The sequence below is a fragment of the Macaca fascicularis genome, chromosome 17, assembly GCF_037993035.2.
Source record: "Macaca fascicularis isolate 582-1 chromosome 17, T2T-MFA8v1.1".
Taxonomy (NCBI): Eukaryota; Metazoa; Chordata; class Mammalia; order Primates; family Cercopithecidae; genus Macaca; species Macaca fascicularis.
This window is the reverse complement of record NC_088391.1, coordinates 86,551,590-86,572,125: the sequence shown is the minus strand read 5'-3', so window position 1 is coordinate 86,572,125 and position 20,536 is coordinate 86,551,590. Positions and strand designations below refer to the sequence as shown.

The following is a 20,536-nucleotide window of genomic DNA, read 5'->3' as shown; positions in this document are numbered from 1 at the left end:
AAAGAGCAAAAATGGGCTCATGTGGCATGAAACAAATAATCTTATCCCAAGTAAGAGAACAGTTTCCTTTGTGTTATCAACAGGACTGTACCCCATAAGTGTCCAGGTACATTTGGTAAGAGATGGTATTTTAACACGATTTTCTGTTGCAACAGAGTATCAGAAAAATGCACAGATTGAGAAGCTCCGGAGTGAGATCGTCGTATTGAAGGAAGAGCTACAGCTCACCAGGTCTGAGCTAGAGGCTGCACACCATGCCAGTGCGGTCAGATTCTCCAAGGTACCAGGCAGAATTCTGTGGTATTTTAATTACAATTAACTGTATGTAATTCAATTATGCCATGGACTCTAATAAACAGAGGACACTTAAGAGTTTGTAGCACTTGACAAGATGATTGCATTTTTTATTGCCATAGTAGTATCTTACTACAAAGCACATCACTGGAAATATATTTCTCTATTTTTCAAAAGCCTTTTAGAAAATTGAGGTGGAATTCATATAACACACAATTAACTTTCTACAATTTTGCTTAAAACAGAAGTCTGACACTTCTCATATCTCACTGGGCTAAAGTCAAGGTGTCAGGAGGACCATGTGCCTTGGTAGAAGCTGTAGAACAGAATATTTCTTGCTTATTTGGTTGCTGGCAGAGTTCAGTTCCTGGCAGGTGTAGGCCAGAGGTCTACACTTTCTTCCAGGCTGCCCACTGAGGGAGGGCTGCTCTTAATTTCCTTGTGAGGCTACCCATACTCCTGGGCTCCTGACCCTCTTCCTCCATACTCAAGGCCACCAACAGAGGATTGAGTCTTCCTCATGCTTCCGATCTGTTTCCTTTTCTCTTTTTTCTCATCTGTGTTACCCATGTGTCAGGCCGTTTGGTGCTTGGAATGACTTGTTCAGAGGCACTTGGGTTGATGAAGGGCCCAAGAGGAAAGAGGCCCATGATTCATTGAGTTCTGACTTCTGTGGGTCACTGTGGGTACACCGTGGGTACCACGCATGCCATTATTGATCCAACAGAGGGTTGACCTTGATGTACCTAATGGAGAGAGTAAGGCCATCAAAGAGCGTTTATTTCCTTGTCACTGTTGGAGTGACAGTGTGCTCAGTTCTTCCTTGTTTCCCCCATGGGGACAGGAAGCCTGTGACAGGAAGTGTGACTTTCTAGGGAAAACAGCAGTCATTTCACAGAATCATTGACAGAGCCCTCTGTCTTCCACATAGGCTCACTCTTTTTAAACTGTAATATACCTATAATGTAAAATTTATCATTTTAACTATTTTTTAAGTGTACAGTTCAGTAGTGTTGAGTGTATTCACATTGTTACGGCCAATCTCCAGAACTGTTTTATATTGAAAAACTGAAACTACCCATTAAACAACAGTGCTCCCCTCCCACCTCCTTCCAGCTACTTTCCCTCTCTGTGATTTTGCCTGCTCTAGATACCTCATATGAGTAGAAGTGTAGCGTATTTGTCTTTTTGTCATCATGGGCTTATTTTACTGATAATATCCTCAAGGTTTATCTATGTTGCAGTGTGTGTCAGCATTTCCTTCCTTTTTCAGGCTGAATAATAGTTGATGGTATATGTCTGTATACCACATTTTGCTTATTCGTTCATCTGTTGTTGGACACTTGGGTTGCTTCCACTTCTTATCTATTATGACTGATGCTGCTATGAACAAGGGTGTACCAACATCTCTTTTAGGCAATCATTTTACAGTGTACAATCCAGTAGCATTTAGTGTATTCACAATATTGTGCAACCACCATTTCTCTAGTTTCAAAACTCTCAACACCCCAGAAAAATAACCCATACCCATTCAATAATCACTTGTACTACCCTCATGCCCTGGTAACCACGAATCTTTTTATGTCTATGAATTTTCCTATTCGGTATACATCTTTTAAAAAAATCTGTAGACCAGGTATAGTGGCTCACAACTGTAATCCCAGTATTTTGGGAGGCCAAGACGGGAGGATTGCTCGAGTCCAGGAGTTCAAGATCAGTCTGTGCAACATGGTGAGACCCTGTCTCTACAAAAAATTAAAAAATTAGTTGAGTATGGTGGCATGTGCTTGTGGTCCCAGCTACTCAGGAGGCTGAGGAGGGAGGAAGATGGCTTGAGTCCAGGAAGTCAAGGCTGCAGTGAGCTGTGTTCACACCACTGCACCCCATTTGGCTACAGAATGAGACCCTATCTGAAAAAAAAAAAGTAATATGTGACCTTTTGTGTCTGGCTTTTTTCAGTTAGCATAATGTTTTAAGGTTCATCTAAGTTGTAACATGTATCAGTACTTTTTGTCTTGCTGACTAGTATTCCATTGTATGTATGTATGTATACGTAATTTGTTTATCCAGTCATCCATTGGTGGACATTTGGTTCATTTTCACCTTTTGGCTCCAATGAATAATGCTACTATAAACATTCATGTGGCAGTTTCTATGTGGGCATATGTTTTCATTTTTCTTGATTATATACTTAGGAGTGGAATTGCTGAGTCATATGGTAGTTTTATGTCTAACTTTCTCAGGAACCACCAAACTGTCTTCCATAGTAGCTGTACCATTTTACATTTTCACCAGTAATGTTCATATTTCTCCACATCCTCACTAATACTTGTTATACTTTTCTGTTTTCTTAATTAAAGTCATCCTATTGGGTGGGTGGGAAGTGGTATCTCATCAGGTTTTGATTTGTATTTCCTTAACAACCATTATATTGAACATCTCTTCATGCTTATTGTCCATTTGTATATATTTTATTTGGAGAAATGTCTATTCAAGTCCTTTGCCCATTTGTTTAAATTGAATTGTTTGCCTTTTTTGTTGAGCTGTATGAGTTCTTTATATACTCTAATAGTTTCATCACTTTAGCTCTTATATTTAGGTCATTGATCCATTTTGAGTTAATTTTTGCATACAGATTGAGAGAGGGGCCCAGCTTTATACTTTTGCATGTGATTTGTCCAGTTGTCCCAGTGCCAATTATTCAGGAGACTATTCTTTTTTCATTGAATGTTCTTTTTTTTTTTTTTTTTTTTTTTTTGAGACGGAGTCTCGCTCTGTCGCCCAGGCTGGAGTGCAGTGGCGCGATCTCGGCTCACTGCAAGCTCCGCCTCCTGGGTTTACGCCATTCTCCTGCCTCAGCCTCCTGAGTAGCTGGGACTACAGGCGCCCGCCACCGCGCCCGGCTAATTTTTTGTATTTTTAGTAAAGACGGGGTTTCACCGTGGTCTCGATTTCCTGACCTTGTGATCCGCCCGCCTCGGCCTCCCAAAGTGCTGGGATTACAGGCGTGAGCCACCGCGCCCGGCCCATTGAATGTTCTTAACACCCTTGTTGAAAATCAGTTGACCCTAGATGTTTGGGTTTATCTCTGGATTCTCAATTCCATTCCACTAGTCTATATATCTGTATTTATGCCAATATCACACAACTTTGATTACTGTAGCTTTGTAGTAGACTTTGAGATTGATAAGTGTGCGTCTTCCAACTTTGTTTTTCTTTTTCAATATTGTTTTGGTTATTTGTGGCCTCTTACAGTTTCATGTGAAATTGAGGATTGGCTTTTCCATTTCTGCAAATAAGGTTATTGAAATGGGATTACACTGAATCTCTTGATTGCTTAGGAGAGTATTGCCATTTTAACCATATTAAATCTACCTATCCATGAACATGGGATGTCTTTCCATTTATTTAGGTGTTCTTCAATTTTTACAACAAACTTTGACAATTTTCAGTGTGCAAGTCTTTCACTTTTTAGGTTACATTTATTTCTAGGTATTTTATTCTTTGGGATGCTATTATAAATGGAATTGTTTTCTTAATTTCTTTCTTGGATTGTTCATTGCTGGTATGTAGAAATATAACTGCTTTTTGCATGTCGACCTTGTACTCTGCAACTTTGCTGAATTTGTTTATTACTTTAGTAGTTTCTTGTGTATTCTATTTTCTTTAAATAGCTGGTAGAATTCACCAGTAAAACCATCTGGTCCTGGACGTTTCCTTTTTAGGAGGTTGTTGATTACTAACTCTATCTGTTTATTTATTGAAAGTCTATTGAAATTTCCTTTGTCTTGGGTCAGTCTGGTAATTTATGTAGGAATTTGTCCATTTCACCTAGATTATCCAATTTATTGGTGTACAAGTGTTCATTATATTCTCTTACAATCCTTTTAATTTCTCTAAGATTGGTAGTCATGTCCTCACTTTCATTTCTTAGTCAGGGTAGCTAAAGATTTGTCAGTTTTGTTGATCTTTGCAAAGAACCAAATTTTGGCTTCATCTATTCTCTGTATTACTTTCCTGTCCTTTGCTTTATCTTTGCTCTAATTTTCATAATTTTTTTCTTTCTGTTGCCTTTGAGTTTGCTTTGCTCATCTTTTTCTAGCTAGGTTATTTATTTAATATTTTCTTCTTCTATATTTGTTTTTTGGAGATAGAATCTCTCTCTGTTGCCCAGGCTGGAGTACAGTGGCACAATCACAGCTCAATGCAGCCTTGACCTCCCCGTTCCAATTGGTCCTCCTACCTCAGCCTCCTAAGTAGCTGGGGTTACAGGCACATACCACCATACCTGGCTAATTTTTTTTTTTTTTTTAATTTTTGGTAGAGATGAGGTCTCACAATGCTTCCCAGGATGGTCTCAAACTCTTGAGATCAAGTGATCCTCCCACCATGGCCTCCCAAAGTGTTGGGAATACGGGCGTAGTCATCACACCTGGCCCTTTCTTCTTTTTAAATGTAGGCTCTTACAGCTATAAATTTCTTTCTGAGCACTGATTTGGCTGCATCTCATGAATTTTGGTATGTTATGTTTTCATTTTCATTAACCTCACAGTATCTTCCAATTTCCCTAGTGAGTTTTTCTTCAACCCATTGGTTGTTTAAGAGCGTGTTGTTTAATTTCCACGTATTTGCTAATTTTCCAGTTCCCTTCTGTTACTGATTTCTGGCTTCTATTGTGATCAGAGAAGATTCTTTACATGATTTTGATCTTTTTAAATCCGAGAAACACTTTATGGACTAAAAAAAGGTCTTCCTAGTGAATATTCCATGTGCACTGAAGAAGAATGCATATTCTGCTGTCGCTGGGTACAGAGTTCTATATATGTGTGTTGGGGCTAGTTGGCATATAGTGTTGTTCAAGTTCTCAATTTAGATTTGAAAAATCCTGAAGGTCATTGAGAAATCAAGTGCTAACCTTGAATCTAGCTTCTATAAATCTGAATTTGTATTTTCTGGTGGTGGGATGGAGTTATGCTACCCAAATTGCTATGGTGTCAAGAAATGTTCTTTTATTGCTCAATATATGTTTTCTTTAAAGTATATTTACATTTTATAGATTATGGTATGACTTTTATACAAGTTCACAGAACACAAAAAGCTGGAGGCCTCGGGCCTCTCTGTTGTTATTTTAAGGGATGTAAGGACAACAGGATTCTGTGTGCTGCCTTTAGTTTAGAAAAATCTTTGTGCACAGACCTGCCATGATAGGAAATGTTATTACAAGCCCAACTGAAATAAGCAATACTAGCTAACATTTTTGAAGTGATGCTATGAACTTTTATTTTAAATATTGCTTATTTTCTTCAGACCAGAACTTTTAAAGCTGTGTATTAAAATAATTTCAGGAATATGAAATGCAAAAAACAAAAGAGGAAGACTTTTTGAAGTTATTTGATAGGTGGAAAGAAGAAGAAAAGGAGAAACTAGTTGATGAAATGGAAAAAGTCAAGGAAATGTTTATGAAGGAATTTAAAGAATTAACTTCCAAGAATTCAGCATTAGAATATGTAAGTATTAAACCTAGAAGTTCTTATGGTACTGATTGCCTTGAGAGGTGGTGTTAGGATGGCATTAAGGCCAGGGGATCCAGCAGTTACTTTACGGTACCCTGGTGCAGACGTTCTTCTCCCCAAGAGTCTTGAGGGAGGCATAGAGGCGACAGAGTGAGTCAGAGGTGTTTTGCTGAGAATGGGAGCTTTGGCCTTAAACTCCAGTGCAGAACACTCGTGGTGAGATATAGAAGACCCTCTTCTATGAAGGTCCCTCTTTTCTTATCTGGTTAGGTTACCCTTGAACTGTAAACTCCTCCCTGAGTTTTGGAACTTTCCACTGTCCAGTGGGAATGGAAGAAAGCAGACCCAGAAAGACTAAGAACCCTTGCCAGGCCCCCTCCTCAACCCAGGCCCGGGTAGGATCTCTAAAGCAAGCAAGTTATGGCTAAATGAGCCCCTCTCCCTTATGGGAACAGCCCTGGTCCATACAGCCCTGGCCTCATGCGTAGATGATACCTGAGCTGCTTCTTTAGAAAGAAGCAGCCAATCCATCAGTGTCCTCCTGCTAAGAATTCTAAGCTCCCTGGTTAGATTTGACGTGACTCTTCTTTGGGGAAAAGGTAGAAAGGAAGGGAGCTGAGCAAAGGTCCTTGAGCTCCCTCTAGGGGCCAACAAGTTTTATAAACAAAAATAGAGAGATTTTTGGAATTCACCTGAGGGCTTTCCTAAAACTCTTTAAACTCTAGCATGAGGTTTGGTGAACGATGGCCCATGAACCAAGTCCAGCATACCACCTGATTTTGAATGGCCTGTGACATAAGAATAGTTTTTACATTTTTACTTTTTATTTTTTTCGAGACAGAGTCTCTGCCACCCAGTCTGGAGGGTAGCGGCACAATCTTGGCTCACTGCAACCTCTGCCTCCTGGGTTCAAGTGAGTCTCGTGCCTCAGCCTCCTGAGTAGCTGGGGTTACAGGCACATGCCACCACACCCAGCTAATTTTTGTATTTTTGGTAGAGACGATTTTGGGCCTCCCAAAGTGCTGGGATTACATGTGTGAGCCATTGTGCTCAGCCAGTTTTTACATTTTTAAAATGTTGGAAAAAAAGAAGACTATTTTGTGACACAGGAAAATTTCATTAAAGTTCACATTTCAGTGTCATGAGTGAAGTTTTATTGAAACACAGCCATGTTTGGTAATTTACGTGCTGTCGGTGGCATTTTTGTGCAGGAGCGGTACAGTTGAATGTTTTGTCTGAGACCTCGTGTTATGAATCTACATGATTTATAACTGTTGCTATTGAGCTTGGCTACCTGGCTGAGGTAGTGTTTGTCAGGTTTGTCCACCAAAGAATTTCTCTTTTTTCCTCCTTTCCCTGCTGTCCTTTCTGAAATGAAGTCACTATGAGCAGCCTACACTGAGGAGAGGAGAAGTGCGCTCCCCTATCCTTTTGTTTTTGAAGTTAACATGTTACCTTCTGTGGTTTTCTGAGGGTTTTTGCCATGAGTAACATTAGGAACAATGTTACCTTTTCAAAAGAAAAGGGTAAAATTAAAACATTATGTCCCTAATGGATTTACTGATGTGGTCCCTGGACAGTGTTGGCCTCTCACTAAACTAGCTTAAGAACCAGGTGCATTCAGTTCTTCTGTTTCTGGTGCCTATTAAGTGCCCATAAAAAATTTTAAGCCCCATCTGGGCCTGATGGCTCACACCTGTAATCCCAGCACCTTGGGAGGCTGAGGTAGGCAGATTGTTGTGTAAGCCCAGGAGTTTGCGACCAGCCTGGGCAACATGGCAAAACCCTGTCTCTACAAAAAAAATACAAAAATTAGCCAGGTGTGATGGTGCACGCCTGTAGTCCCAGCTACCTGGGGGGGGGGGGGTGCTGAGGTGGAAGGATTGCTTGAACCCAGGGGTTGAGGCTGCAGTGAGCCATGATCATATCACTGCACTCTAGCCTGGGCAACAGAATGAGACCCTGTCTCAAAAAAAAAAAAAAAAAAAAAAATAGACTCATTTAAGATTAGAAAGTTAGATTTTCCTTCCCCTTTTTTCACCCTGTACATATTCTGATAGGAAGACCAGCAAGCAGTAGAAATAAACCAGTAAAACCACAGGGAAGCAGAAGTGGGAGAAGCTTCCAAGAGCATCCAGGAGCATCCAAGAGGGCAGTCAGATTTAAAACACAGCTACGTGCTCCCTGATTTTATTCTCCGTTTCAGTCTTATAAAAGTCTAACTGTAGTACTGAGCTTGAATTTTATCTTATAGCAACTGTCAGAAATCCAGAAGTCCAATATGCAGATCAAGTCCAACATAGGCACATTAAAAGATGCACACGAGTTTAAAGAAGACCGTTCTCCATATCCCCAGGATTTCCATAATGTCATGCAGCTTCTTGATAGTCAGGTACGTGCAAGTGGGTGGCAGCTGCAGTGGATGCCTTTCTTTTTCTTAGCGAAGTAATTTACCGTGAGTGCCATCTGCAGAAAAAGTGTGTGTCTTTTTCAGTAACCATGAAGGTGACTAGCTCTTATTTTTCTCCTGCAACATGCCTAAGTCATAAGAGGTGTTTGTTACACGCTTGCTGTTGGCAAATAGCATACACAACAGTTGGCAAAACTGTTTTGTTTCTTCTCTCCATAAAATCAATTTGAATTGGTTAGTATAACCTAGCTATTCATTTTTCATCTTTCAGATGTAGCTTTCAATTTCAAAAGGCGTAGAAGGGCACATTGAAGCACCAGATTTAGTTTTAGAGTTTAAATATACTGCTAATTGTATTTTTAGTAGAAATGGAGTTTCACCATATTGGCCAGGCTGGTTTCCTGACCTCAGGTGATCCACCCACCTTGGCTTAATTAGCTGGACGTGGTTGCAGATGCCTGTAATCCCAGCTACTTGGAGGGCTGAGGCAGGAGAATTGCTTGAACCCAGGAGGCAGAGGTTGCAGTGAGCTGAGATCACAGCATTGCACTCCAGCCTGGGCAACAAGAGTGACACTCAGTCTCAAACAAAATATATATATATATATATATATGTGTGTGTGTGTGTGTGTGTGTGTGTGTGTGTATACGTGTGTATGTATATATATACGTGTGTATATGTGTATGTGTATATATACGTGTGTGTGTATATATATACACACACGCACACACATACACGTATATATACATACACACGTATATATACACACATATATATATGTATACACACACACATACACACACACAGCTAACTGGCCAAGATCTCTTACATTTATGAGACAATCACTTTTATTTGGAAGTGAACTTCTGTAATCAGCACAGTCTTCATCATGGCTATTTTGGTCACAGCGGTTTAGGGGAACAATTTTTTTTAAACTAGGAAGAAAATAGAGATGAGAGCTTATGAATTCAGGATTTTTTTAAAAAGCCTGGGTCATTCTAAAAAAGGTAAGTGAACTTTGGAAATCGGGATCACTGCTTCTTGCTTCAGTGCTCACGTCTTTCCTCCCCTACCCAAATCTACCTGCTCCACTGCAGTCAGGCTGACCATGTCCCTGTCCTGTCTGAAGTCCTTCAGTGACCCTTATTCTGGACTTCCCACCAGCTTGCAGGGTCCTTTGGGTTCTGATCCCTGGGACATCTTTCTCTGTTCTTTGCTTTCCTGGCACTCCAGCGGCCCAGCAGCCCATGCCTCTGAGAACATGGCCTTCTGTCTTCTTCCTCAGCTCTGGCTGCCTTCCTGCCTGTCCTGCAGCTCCCAGTTTTCGGGACCTGTCTTTTACTCATTCTTTAGTATTCAGCCACGGGGGGAGGTACCACTTTCAGAAAGTTCTCCTGAGCCTCTAGGCTATAGCATTTTTGTAGTCCCTAAGTGGGACCTGATCACATACACATTGTATGTGGATTCTCCATGGCTGTGTCTACTCGCCTCCCATCCAGAGCAGGGCCTGTCTCTTAATCTTCTTTTAGCCTGCCAGTGGCCATCCAGCGAGGTGCCTGGTATATGGTAGGAAACCAGGAGCTGTGTCCTGAACCGAACTGTTGACATCTGCTTCCAGCAGGCTGGAAACTACAGCTGGTCACTCATGAACTGAAGGACATGGTTCTAAAATCCTAAGGTCCCACCTAAATTTCTTCTATTTCTGTCCTGTGAGTTGTGTTGTCAGTTCAGAACCCATGGCCTCAGAAACCTTGGTGTTTCCTTTTGGCCTCTTAGGTTGGCAAACTAGCACCTACTTTTGTAAATAAAGTGTTACTGGCTATGTCCCAGTAACACTTTATGAGTGCTAGTTCATTTACATCTTATCCATGGCTGTTGTCCCAATACAGTTGTGGGATGACACAGCTGTATTGTGTTGTATTGTGACCAAGTTGTTTGGCCCCCAGAGCCTATGATATTTACTATTAGCTCCTTACTAAAAAATTTTTGCTGACCCCTGCCTTATGGTATAAGATTAAAACCAGATGCAAATGTATTTAAGCATTTTTGACTGTGTATATTCTAAAAAATACCAGCTGTATTAGTCTGTTCTCACACTGCTACAAAGAACCACCTAAGACTGGGTAATTTATAAAGAAAAGAGGTTTAATTGACTCACAGTTCCATAGGCTGTACAGGAGGCATGGCTGGGGAGGCCTTAGGAAACTTACAATCATGGCAGAAGGACAAAGGGGAAGCAAGCATGTCTTAAGATGGTGGAGCCAGGAGAGAGAGAGCAAAGAGGGAAGTGCTACACACTTTTAAACAACCAGATCTTGTGAGAACTCACTCACTATCATGAGAACAGCAAGGGGGACATCCACCCCCATGATTCAGTCATCTCCCACCAGGCCCTTCCTCCAACACATGAGATTTGAGTGGGGACAGAGAGCCAGACTATTTCACTAGCTTAAATTTTACCAGATAGATAGTTGGGTTTCATAGGTATTCACTAAAAAGGAAGCTTCCATATTGCATAGATCTCATTGTTACAGTTGTACATAAATTATTCTTTTATTTTGTAGGAAAGCAAATGGACAGCTCGAGTTCAAGCTATTCATCAAGAACACAAGAAAGAGAAGGGTCGGGTAAGGTTAAGAAACCAATGGCTTAAAGTGGGCCATGTTTTAAAGGAATATTTGCTTTTCTTTTTCATAAACATAATATTTGTCCACTTAATAACATTTGGGGAGAAATGTGTAGCAAAATTAAAATTACGTATAATTCTAACATGAACAATAACCACTGCTACTACTTTCTTATAATTTGTTTCAGTTTTCTTTTACGCATTTCTGTAAGTGTAGAACCTCATATATACATAGCTTTACAACATTCGAATTATGTTTTATAGGTTTGTACACTTTTCACTTTATATATCATAGACCTTTCCTAAGTTTTAAAGTATTCTTCAAAATCATGACTTTTAATGATGTCATGATGATCTTATTGGATGTATCATAAGTTACGTAATCATTTCTTCATTGTCAAATACATATTTCTGATTTTTTTGCATCACAGAACTGCAATGTAATTTTTTAAAAAGGCAAGAACTGTTTACATTAAAATCACTTTAATGAAAACAAGCTTTTAATTATGACACGGATTCTCTTTCACCTAAGTACATCAGAAATTTAAGTGTTAAAATGTGTTTACACTAGTGCAAAACATCTAAAGTAGATGTATTTGAGAAGATCTTAAAATAGGAAAACTTCTGTTTATTTTTTCACTTGAAATTGTATTTTGTACCTTAGTATTTCTTGTAGATCTTTTCTGAATGGAAAAAATGTTTCCTCTTTTGCACATTTTCTAATATTACCTTTCTTAGTAGAATATTAAACAACAAAAGATCATATAATATGTGTGTGTATAATTGCTAGGATGAAGTGTGTTCAGATGATCAAAAAATTTATCAGCTTATATTTCTCCAAAGTGGAACAAATACTGAGGAAGATGGGGGTAAAAAAGAAACTGTGAACAGTACTAGAGCCAAGCTAAAGCAAAGCAAACAAAAACTAAAAATATTTCACAAAACATCTGCAGTTCTTGAGGAACTTCGATGGGAAAGTTAGACATTAATCTACCTTTAAGATTGTATCATTTCCAGAAAATGAAATAGGAACCACTATTTTTCCTCTATTCCATTTATAATATCATTTCATCATGCAAATTTATAGTGATAATACACAGACATACAACCAATATACATATCTATATACATACACATATACAGTATATTGAAAATTGTATCACTGATGTGGCAGTTCAATTTAGGAGATATTTGCTGAGCATCTGCTATGTACTACACTTTATAAGGCTAAAAAGAGGTGTGGAACAATGCCTGCCCTCAGACTGCTTACAGTACAAAAGGAGAGTAGGAGTGAGGGTACAGATATGGGAATCAGGATGGGATAAATGCAGAGTACCCTAGGGACTGAATGGAGAGAGTTTCTTGAAGTGGGGTTAGGGCTGTGTGTGGATCATGCCCATGTTTACTTCTTCAGCCTAAACAATTCTTCTGAGTTCCAGATTAGGTAGCCAGCTTTGTACTGACATCTCCATGGGCTTCTCAAGTGCAACATGCCTAAGATGAAGTTCTTGGTTTGTTCCCAGACGTGGCAAATGGCACCCTCGTTCTTCCAGATGCTCATCTTGATTCCACCTTTCTCTCTCAATCCCCAAGTCCAGGCTGTCTGCAGGGCTCGCTGTATGGAACCAGTTCTTCTGTTTCCTGTTGCCTCTACCACTAACTAAGCCTCCATTTCTGAATGGGCCCCAGGGTGGGTCTTCTCAATTCCAGCCTTCCCCTTCCTTAGTTTGCTCTCCACAGAGCCAGAAAAATAACCTGGCTGCTGGCCACCCTCCCCCCTCCCGGAACCTCCTCTTTCCAGCTACGATTCTAATTCTAATTCTGCTAACTTCTAGAACATTCTGGCCTTTTCCTTTTTTATACCTGGTTGTCATTGTTGGGAAGCCCTTCCGCTTTCTCTTCACATGGCTACCTCCTTGCCCTCGGTATGAGTTTTCTATTCTGTGTAGCAAATGACCACAAATTGAGTGGGTGAAAATGGCATGTATTTCTCTTCTCAATGTATAGGAGTCCAGGCAGGGCATGGCTGGGCTCAGGGACTCACAGGCTGCATTGAGAGTGTCAGCTGGGCTGTGTTCCTGTCTGGGGTTCCTTGTGGTTATTTGAAGGTCTGAGACTATTAGGTCCCAGAGGCTACTCCTTCTCCATAGCAGTACACAGCATGATGACTTCAAGGCCAGTGAGAGTGTGTCTCTCTTGCTTACATTCTCCCCCTTCAGGAAGGGCCTGGGACTTCTTACTTTTTGTTTTTTTTTTTTCTTTTTGGTGGGACAGAGTCTCACTCTATTGCCCAGGCTGGAGTGCAGTGATGCCATTCTGGCTCACTGTAACCTCCGCTTCCCGGGTTCAAGTGATTCTCCTGCCTCAGCCTCCTGAATAGCTGGGATTACGCGCCACCATGCCGAGCTAATTTTTGTATTTTTAGTAGAGACAGGGTTTCATCTTTTTGGCTTGGCTGGTCTCGAGCTCCTGACCTCAGGTGATCCACCTGCCTTGGCCTCCCAAAGTATAGGGATTACAGGCGTGAGCCACCGTGCCCGGCCTGGAACTTCTTTTAGGGGGCTCACCTGAATAAGACAGGCCAACACAGGATAATCTTCGTTTTCATAACCTCAGAGTCTGCAGATTTGGGACTGCAATTGCATCTCCAAAGTCCCTTCACCTTTGCCATATTCTGTGGTTGAGAAGCACAATGTTCTCTTCAGACCAAGGGACAGCATCACACAGGGGTGTACACCAGGAGTGCAACCTTGAGAGCCCCCTGAGAACCCTGCCTACCCCACTGCCTCTGGCCTCTGGGCCCTGGTCACCTGATGTCACTCTATCCAAGTAGGTAGTCCCTTTTTTTATTATTCCCATCACATCTCAAGCAGAGCTCTGAGCACTATTTTAAATAGTTTACTTGCTTATTTTTTTCCTTGTTTGTTATCTGTCTCTCCAATCATATCCTTGGCCCTCTGAGTAAAGGGCTCTATCTGTTTCGCTCTCCATTGTCTTCCCAGCATCCACTCATGTGCCTGAAATGTGGTTGGCACTCGCTACACACTTGCAGAATGAAAGTGGAAGGTAGCTAGACGTCTAGCCAGGGCATCTTTCAGCCTTGTTTTCATAGTTGGAGAAAGGCTGATTGTAGGGTTCAGAAGAGCAGGGTTACCAGAATTGTCTGGAGGTCTAAGCACCATCTTCTGTAGGGAGGACACTAGTCCAGGTTTCCACCCTGCACCTAGGGAGCTGCCCCCGTGGCAATGACTGTGTAGTAGGACGATGGCGTTCACCTCCCAGCATATTTTATCTATGGCAGCTAAGATGCAGGATCCCAGGAGCAGTGGACGGTAGTTTCTCCGCACCACAAGTGGCTCCACTGTGCAAGGAGTGTTCTCCTTTGTCCCCCTGCATTACACGGAAGCAAACGTGGCCCGTTCTTACCGTTCATGTCCTAGTGTCCTGGCGCTGACTCATACTGGCTCTCAACTGGGCACATTTCTCCTCATCAGGGTGTTTTGTTTTGTTTTGTTTTGAAAGCTGATTAACCAGCATACCATTGGTTTCATGGGAACATTTAGAAATAAATGGATATTTGTATTTGCCATATACTTAATCCTTCTAAGAGTTCTATGAGGTAGGTGCTGTCACCCATTTTACAGGTGAGGAAACGGGCTTAGACAGATGCTGTCTTGCCCACAGTCGCTGGTATTTGAATGCAGGCCCTGTATACTCCAGGGCATACTACACTGGCTGGCCTGTCTAGCTTCAGGCACTCACCTGTGAAGCTCCCAGCTGGGAAGGAAAACAGGCAGTGACAGCTTCGAGTGGTTGCTTTTCTGTAAGAACTCAGGATCTTTTCTTTGGTTGCTCTAACATGGTAATCCCTAACCAGGGATGCACTTCGGAATTATCTGAGACTGTTTTCCAGAGTACACGTGACCAGCTCCACTCCCTGAGATCTTGATTTAGTAGGTAAGTCTGGGACACATGGATTTTGGAAATAAACCAAAAGCCACCCAGGCTATTCTGTTTTGGATCTATGGTTTGGACCACTGCTCTTAGATCATTAAAATCCCTACTCTTATTCTTCAGGCCATCTTTCTAGCATTGGTATTTAGGGACAGAATTCAGGTTTCTTTATTAATCGGTGGGCCGAGGTTGGGGGCGGAGTTTTTAAATCCTGGCCCCTTTAAAGCCATCTGTATTTCAAAGCAGTTGTGGGAATTTCAGTGGCCTCTGGCTGGAATAGAAAGCAAGTTACAGTTTTTACACTTTGTCATTGTGAGTCATGATAGAGAGAAAGACTGACGGTTGTCACTGAGGAAGAAGGTGAGGCCTTTCCTGGTTTTGAGTGGGGCACACCTCATGTACTGGGTATGTGAGGGGGATTTGTGCCACCGCTAGGCTGCACTCCTTCCTTGTCTGTTGGTTTCGCTTGTTTAGAAGCTGCTTACCTCTCCCTTCTTTTCTCTTAAACCCTAACAGAGGGGTGAATTCAATCAGGTTTAGTAATCTCTGCCTGAGACCTAACTATTAATTATTCCACATGATTGGTGCCTGCTATTCCCACAATGCACGTATTGTATTTCTCTGTTTAGGGGAAGTTGCATTTGCCAACTTTCTATTGATTTACCTAGATTCTTGGCAATTTTTTTTGTTTTAAATAACATTGGTAAGAGTTCAGAGGCAGTCACAGATAAGCGATGGCATGTCCTTTTTACCCAAAAGAAGACCCTTGAGAGCTTGGGAGGTTGTCAAATGGTCACATAATGAAGGAAGGGAGGATGGGGTGATGTGGACCGGTAGGGAAAAATGCGTAGTACTTGAAATGGGATAATAGAAAATGGGCTTATGAGCTGCAAACTTCAAAATAATTTCTGGCTGTGTTTGCCTAGACCCTCTCCATTCCTCTCTCCACAAACTTAGATTTTCCCCCACCTCCTTTCTTCCTGGGGCCTGGAGCAACTCCCCAAGTAGTTGATCAAGGCCAAGACCCTAAACCTCTATCCGGCAGCCTGGACATTTTTTACTGGCTTTTCTTTCTATTTTCCAGCTCAGCGTTTCCCAGACTGCTTTGGAGGCCACTTTTCCAGGGGCCTGTAAGGATGAAAGCTCTTGGCAATGCCCTCCTTGGGGGAGGTTCTTAGTATCCACTAGGATAGGAAAGATCCTTTTTAGGTTTCACTCGGAAAATCTTTCTAGATTGGTTCCACCCAGTGTTTGTCCAGCCTCATAGGATCACGGAGATTTCAGAGGCAAAGCCATGCAGGATGCTAAGACACTGCTTTTTTTTTTTTTTTTTTTTTTTTTTTTTTTTGAGACAGGGTCTTACTCTCTCGCCCGGGCTGGAGTGCAGTGGCATGAGCATAACTCACTGCAGCCCCAACCTCCTGGGGTCAAGCAACCCTTCCACCTCAGCCTCCCGATGAACTAGAACTACAGTCTCACCCCACCACACCTAGCTTAAGTTTTAAAACTTTTTGTAGAGACAGGTCTTACTGTGTTGCCCACGCTGATCTCCAACTCCTGGACTCCAGCGATTCTCCCTCCATAGCCTCCCAAAAAAGCACCGACCTTGAAACGTGCATGTGAAAGTTTAAGTCTGGGCTCTGCCCCCTTCAGCTGTTTCAATTAGGGCCAGTGACTTTACCTTTCTAGACTTGAGTTTTCCTATCTGTACGATGGGGCCAACATGTGTCTGTAAAATTGTGGCGTGGACTCAACAAAATGAAGTGCATCTAGTACACAGTGAGTGTTAATTTTCTAAAAGCAAGCAAATAAGGAAATGCTGGTCTAGGTGCCCTTATATGCTTATCTCAGGCATGGATACTTCCTGCTCCTTTATTTGATCAGCATACCCTGTCACCACTTCCAGGACATAGACTTGGAATGTCCTTCACCCCAATTATCAAGTCTTTTTTTTTTTAATTTTTTATTTTTTTGAGATAGAATCTCACTCTGTCGCCCAGGCTGGAGTACAATGACATGATCTCAGCTCACTGCAGCCTCTGCCTCCTGGATTCAAAAATTCTCCTGCCTCAGCCTCCCGAGTAGCTGGGATTACAGGCGCCCATCACCACACCTGGCTGATTTTTGTATTTTTATTAGAGATGGGGTTTTGCCATTTTGGCCAGCTGATCTCAAACTCCTGACCTCAAGTGATCTGCCTGCCTCGGCCTCCCAAAATGTTGGGATTACAGGCATGAGCCATGGTGCCTGACCTCAAGCGCCCTCCACCCCTTTTTTTTTTTTTAAACCTTCTCTGTTTAAACAACTACTGAAATTGCTTTAAGCACCTTTCCTTCAATTATTGAAAACAAATTCTTCTTGAATTCCTTTTGTCCAGTCTATGATCTTCCATGACATTATCTCTAAAGATGAATATATCTGCGTGTCTCTGTCCTCTGCTTCTCTCCCTTTCTTTCCCTCCCTCCCTCTTTCCCTCTAATCTCCATCATCGCCCCTCTTTTTCTCAGTAAACATTTATCAGTAAACATTTCTCAGAGAACCTGCTAAGGGCCAGGGATTGGGCTAGTTTCTGGGAATATAAAATAATTAAGATGTGGCTGGGCATGGTGGCTCACACCTATAATCCCAACACTTTGGGAGGCCAAGGTGGGTGGATCGCCTGAGGTCAGGAGTTCGAGACCAGCCTGGTTAACATGGTGAAACCCCGTCTCCACTAAAAATACAACATTTAGCCAGGTGTGGTTGTGTGGGCCTGTAATCCCAGCTGCTCAGGAGGCTGAGGCAGGAAAATTGCTTGATCCCAGGAGGCAGAGGCAGCAGTGAGCCAAGATTGCTCCACTGCACTCCAGCCTGGGTGACAGAGTGAGACTCCATGTCAAAAAAAAAAAAAAAAATTAAGATGTGCTCTCTGGCCTAGGATGGGCCAGGTGGCATGTGAAGGACAGGACTGCAGGAAAAATTTAGTACTGAGGGTCAGAGCCACTCTGCAGGAGAAGCCTGAATCCTTTATCATTGCTCATCATGTGTTATTTCATGTTATGTGCTCTAGTTGGCTTAGCTGCTCCCAGTATCAGCATTGTCTGGGGTCATGAGCTCCCTTGGGAACACAGATGAAGCACCTAGAGCAGCCAGGGTCAGGATCTACCATGATCAAATATTTTTTCAATGGTTTGATGTGCATGGATAGCATCAGGCCAGCAAAACAGGCAGGGCACGTACCTGAAATCTGGAGAATGAAGACATTTGACATGCAGCTTACAGACAGATGCCTTTCTTAACTGTTTTTCAGCTCCTGTCACATATAGAGAAACTTCGAACCTCAATGATAGATGATCTAAATGCAAGCAATGTTTTCTACAAGAAAAGGATAGAAGAGCTAGGGCAGAGACTTCAGGAGCAGAACGAGCTGATTATAACTCAGAGACAGCAGGTATGTCTGGCGACAGTGTGGCACCGTGCTTCTTTAAGCAACGCAGTCTATCTAAGAACATGTGTTTTTTACTTTAGAGCATTTGTAAGTGGTATAAGGTGAGGAAGATGGAATATTTTTCCCCTTGTGATTGCTTATAAAAGCTAGTGCAATAAAATACATTTTTAAAAGGTATTTAAAAGTAATATGTTGAAGATTTATACAGTTAAAGTTCAAAATTAATTTGATTTGAAGGTAAATAAGAATTTCATTCAGTAATTACCCTGAGAAGCAGCCAAAACCAAATGCAACTTAAAAAACTTTTTTTGTTATTTTATTTTAGACTCAAGGTGTACATGGACAGGTTTTTTTACATGAATATATTGTGTAATGGTGAGGTTTGGGTAATAACTTTTGCCTCTATGCTTTTAAAGTCCACAAGCCCTATGTCCCTGGATGATTTAGTGAAAAGGTTAATTTACTAATAACAGTATCTTTCCATTATCCCATGTGTGTGTCCCTGTCTAACTTCAGACATATCACTAGAAGACTGTCTTTCTTTGCAGATTAAAGACTTTACCTGTAATCCAGTAAACAGTATCAGTGAACCCAAAGGTAAGTGGATGGGATCCCGGTGCTGGCAGCGAGGGGACCTCCCCAACTGCGCTGGGCTTCAGAAGAATGTGGGCCCCACTTGTTTATGTGTGCTAAGATGGCATTCTTCTTGTTGTATTAATTTGGTAGGTTTGTCCTCTATTATTCTAATTCGAGAGATTTGTTACCACAACCCAGAAAGGTGAAGAATTTAAAAAATCTAAACTATCACGTAGTTGTTTCATTTTTTTAATCAGAATACTTTTAGACACATAATACCTACTTGGGAACCATTTGCCTCTTAATTTATACACCGTAGAACAGAGTTATGTGTATAAAAGCACAGGGTCTGTTGACAGATTGGGTTTACCTGCCATCTCTGGCACTTCATAGCTTTGTGAATCTCTGCCTCAGTTTCCTCAGCTTTATAGTAGGAATATGAATAGTGTTTCAGTCTGTTTTCTCTGCTATAATAGCATACCACAGACTGGTATTTATAAAGAAACAAAGTTTCTGGAGGCTGGGAAATCCAAGAGCATGGTGCTGACGTCTGGTGTGGGTCAACCTATGGTGCAAGGCATCACCTGGCCAGCTAATGCATGGACAGAGAAAGGAAATTGGGCCAAACTCATCTTTTAAAATCAGGAACCCACTCTCAATAACCAACCCATTCCTGCCACTATTGCCATGTAACATTGTTACAATGGCAGTTAAATTTCAACTTGCATTTTTGAGGGGACATTCAAGTCATAGCAAATAGTAACTACATCATAGGCTTGTTATGAGGATTAAATGGGATAATATACCTATTAAGCCCTCATCAAGTTAGCCATTATTATTGATATTAAGCTCTTAGTAGGCCAGGCACAGTAGCTCATGTTTGTAATCCCTGCACTTTAGGAGGCCAAGGCAGGAAGATCACTTGAGGCCAGGAGTTCAAGACTAGCCTGGACAACATAGCGAGTCCCCCTTCTCTAAAAACAAAAAATAAAAAATGAGCTGTGCATGGTGGCAGGTACCTGTAGTCACAGCTACTCAGGAGGCTGGGGTGGAGAATCACTCGAGCCCAGAAATTCAAGGCTGCAGTGAGCTGTGATTCCACCACTGCACTCAAGACTGGGTGACAGTTTGAGAGACACATCTCTAAAAAAACAAAAACCAAAGAACTCTTAATTATTCTAAAGTGCTATAAAGGCTTGCTGCGTTTTTCTCAACTGTGGCTGTTTTGGGGTTATAGGTTTGTTCTATGCTTAGCGGGAATATGCACAACCTACTGACTGCACCAGTGATAGCCTGCCTACCTCTGTATCATTCAAGGTCCCCCTCTCTCTCTCTCTCTCTCTCTCTCTCTCTCTCTCTCTCTCTCTCTCTCTCTCTCTCTCTCTGTCTCTGTCTCTCTCCCTCCCTCCCTCCCTTTCTTCCTCTCTCTCTCTCTCCCTCCTTCTCTCTCTGTCACGCATACACACACTAAACCAGTCAAGACCAGGGCAACAGCTGACTTTGCAAAAGAAAAAAAAATAAAAAAGAGACCAGAAGGGAGACTGGAAGCCACAGGTTCAGGGTCTCACTTCTGCCTAGTTTTCTTCCCGGTGATTCCAGTCCTGGTTCCTGCACGTCTCAGGTTGTTGAGGCATCTTTGTCTATTTGAGGGATGCCACCTGGGGGTGGTGCTGGGGTGTATGAGCTGGGTTTCCTCACTCTTGTTTTGAGATAGAGTTGAGGAAAGAGGGTTGTGG

At 41.8% G+C, this 20,536-nt stretch overlaps 2 protein-coding genes across 12 annotated transcripts in view; one reads left to right on the top strand and one right to left on the bottom strand.

The window, feature by feature from the left end:
- The window catches only part of CLDN10 (claudin 10), a 206,593-nt gene that overhangs the window by 7,486 nt on the left and 178,571 nt on the right, over window positions 1-20,536 (bottom strand). The gene's annotated exons all lie outside the window — the stretch shown is intronic.
- Window positions 1-20,536, top strand: part of DZIP1 (DAZ interacting zinc finger protein 1) — a 63,419-nt gene that overhangs the window by 14,345 nt on the left and 28,538 nt on the right. For all 9 annotated transcript variants that reach the window (XM_074021278.1, XM_074021277.1, XM_005586108.4 and 6 more), the window contains 6 exons: window positions 156-280; window positions 5,640-5,801; window positions 8,062-8,199; window positions 10,782-10,844; window positions 18,087-18,227; window positions 18,773-18,821. In XM_074021278.1, coding sequence (XP_073877379.1) covers window positions 156-280; window positions 5,640-5,801; window positions 8,062-8,199; window positions 10,782-10,844; window positions 18,087-18,227; window positions 18,773-18,821 — 678 coding nt within the window. The remainder of the gene's footprint in view (window positions 1-155; window positions 281-5,639; window positions 5,802-8,061; window positions 8,200-10,781; window positions 10,845-18,086; window positions 18,228-18,772; window positions 18,822-20,536) is intronic.